The sequence below is a fragment of the Perkinsus marinus genome (genome assembly GCF_000006405.1).
Source record: "Perkinsus marinus ATCC 50983 genomic scaffold scf_1104296965400, whole genome shotgun sequence".
Taxonomy (NCBI): domain Eukaryota; phylum Perkinsozoa; order Perkinsida; family Perkinsidae; genus Perkinsus; species Perkinsus marinus.
Window position 1 is genome coordinate 1 of NW_003204316.1, and position 1634 is coordinate 1634.

Here is a 1634-nt window from a genome sequence, read left to right on the forward strand (position 1 = left end):
CTATCATCGAAGATTCGGGGTTACAGCTCCGTGATTGGTATCGCCTGCTTCCATGTGCAGTGTGGGCTTATAACAATGTTCCGAGTGATGTGAATTGTCCCGTTGCCCCTGCTGATCTCTTTTTCCATCACGGTGCTACTGCTCCTACCTCGCTACAACCACGTCGATTGTCGGAACAAGCTACTAAGTGGTCTAATGTTCTTCAAGGATTTCCAGCAGCTCTTCAGAGTGATGTTGTTCGGTCTATGGTTAAGAATATGCAACGAGTCTATGCATCTACTTTCGATATTTATACTATCCACAACTACGTTCTCAGGAATAAGAGCGAGGCGTCACTGGCACGCCAGCCCGGACGTCGAGTTCCCGAGTTGCGCGTGGGACAACACGTGATGCTCGTGCGTCACCAGAGGCGTAAGTTAGATCCTATGATGACTGGTCCTTTCCGAGTATGCGGTGTTGTTACCAAGTATTTGGTCGAACTCGAGGACAGAGACCAGAAGAAGCTGGGACGCCATTTCGTCGGCAATTTACGACTACTACCAGATGAGGCGAGTATTCCTCTAGCCACAGCGACTAGCACGGATTGGCAGTGAAGATGAGTGGGTTGAGCTTGCGACGGCTGCAGTATGCTTCTTTGAGGTGAGGTGCTGAGATTAGACTAGTATTGAGCTTCGATAGAATTGTTAATTGTCTCAACATCGTCAGGTGTTGAATTCTTTCTGTTATTATCCGTCTGTTGTTCAGTAGAATCCCAAATCGTGCGGTAAAGTCTATGTCAGCGATCAGCTCCAATTCTGGCCCTGGCCGGAGTGTTGCTGTACGCGGATTAGGTATGGTACCAACTTGTTTCCTTGTGATTCTTCAGCATTTTCTATTAGCTGTAGCACGCAAGTACAATATAGATTGGTGTGTTGCTGTACGCGGATTAGGTATGGTACCAACTTGTTTCCTTGTGATTCTTCAGCATTTTCTATTAGCTGTAGCACGCAAGTACAATATAGATTGGTGTATCAACCTTTGATTCTCTTTGTTATCTCCACTACCGCAAGCACCATCACTAACTGTTGGGTTGACTATGAAAGGGACCAGAAGCAACACCTCGTAGGTACCTCATGTTGCCCTCAGCGAGTGATATTATCACTCGCTGAGGGCAACATAAAGTACGGTATTTGAAACAGGTTAATAATATAACTTATATCCAGCCAGATTGGATCATGCATTAAAGTTGTTGTGGATCAACAGCTTGAGTCACTCAGCTTGAGTGTTATCATGTATTACATGAGTTCAACGTTATGGAGTTGTAGGGCCTCGGGAACCGCTACCTAAGAACTTGCCATGTAGGCTGTACAGCGTACACTGTCCGCACACTGTTGAGAGACATCCTGACATACAGCCAGAATCTTCGGTGACAAAATGATTTCGACTTGACAATTACTTGAATTTGGCAACACTCCTCAACTTAGCGTGAAATTCGTTGGATTTGATTTACAATTATTTTTATTGGACCAGGAAATGTTGTAGTCGAAATGAATCTTCCAGAGAAAACCGAATGCCGCTCATACTTCAAGTATAATATTTGATCTTATGGTCCGAAAATGGTAGCATCGCTGTCAACGAGATATATTCTGAATGTG

At 44.7% G+C, this 1634-nt stretch overlaps 1 protein-coding gene across 1 annotated transcript; it reads left to right on the forward strand.

Annotated features, from left to right (window-relative positions):
- Window positions 1-245: 245 nt before the first annotated feature.
- Pmar_PMAR028713 (hypothetical protein) lies at window positions 246-518 on the forward strand (the record flags this gene model as incomplete). Its single annotated transcript, XM_002769610.1, has 1 exon — window positions 246-518. A coding segment is annotated over one exon (273 nt), but the record flags the coding sequence as incomplete, so codon positions are not given.
- Between the last annotated feature and the right edge of the window lie 1116 nt (window positions 519-1634).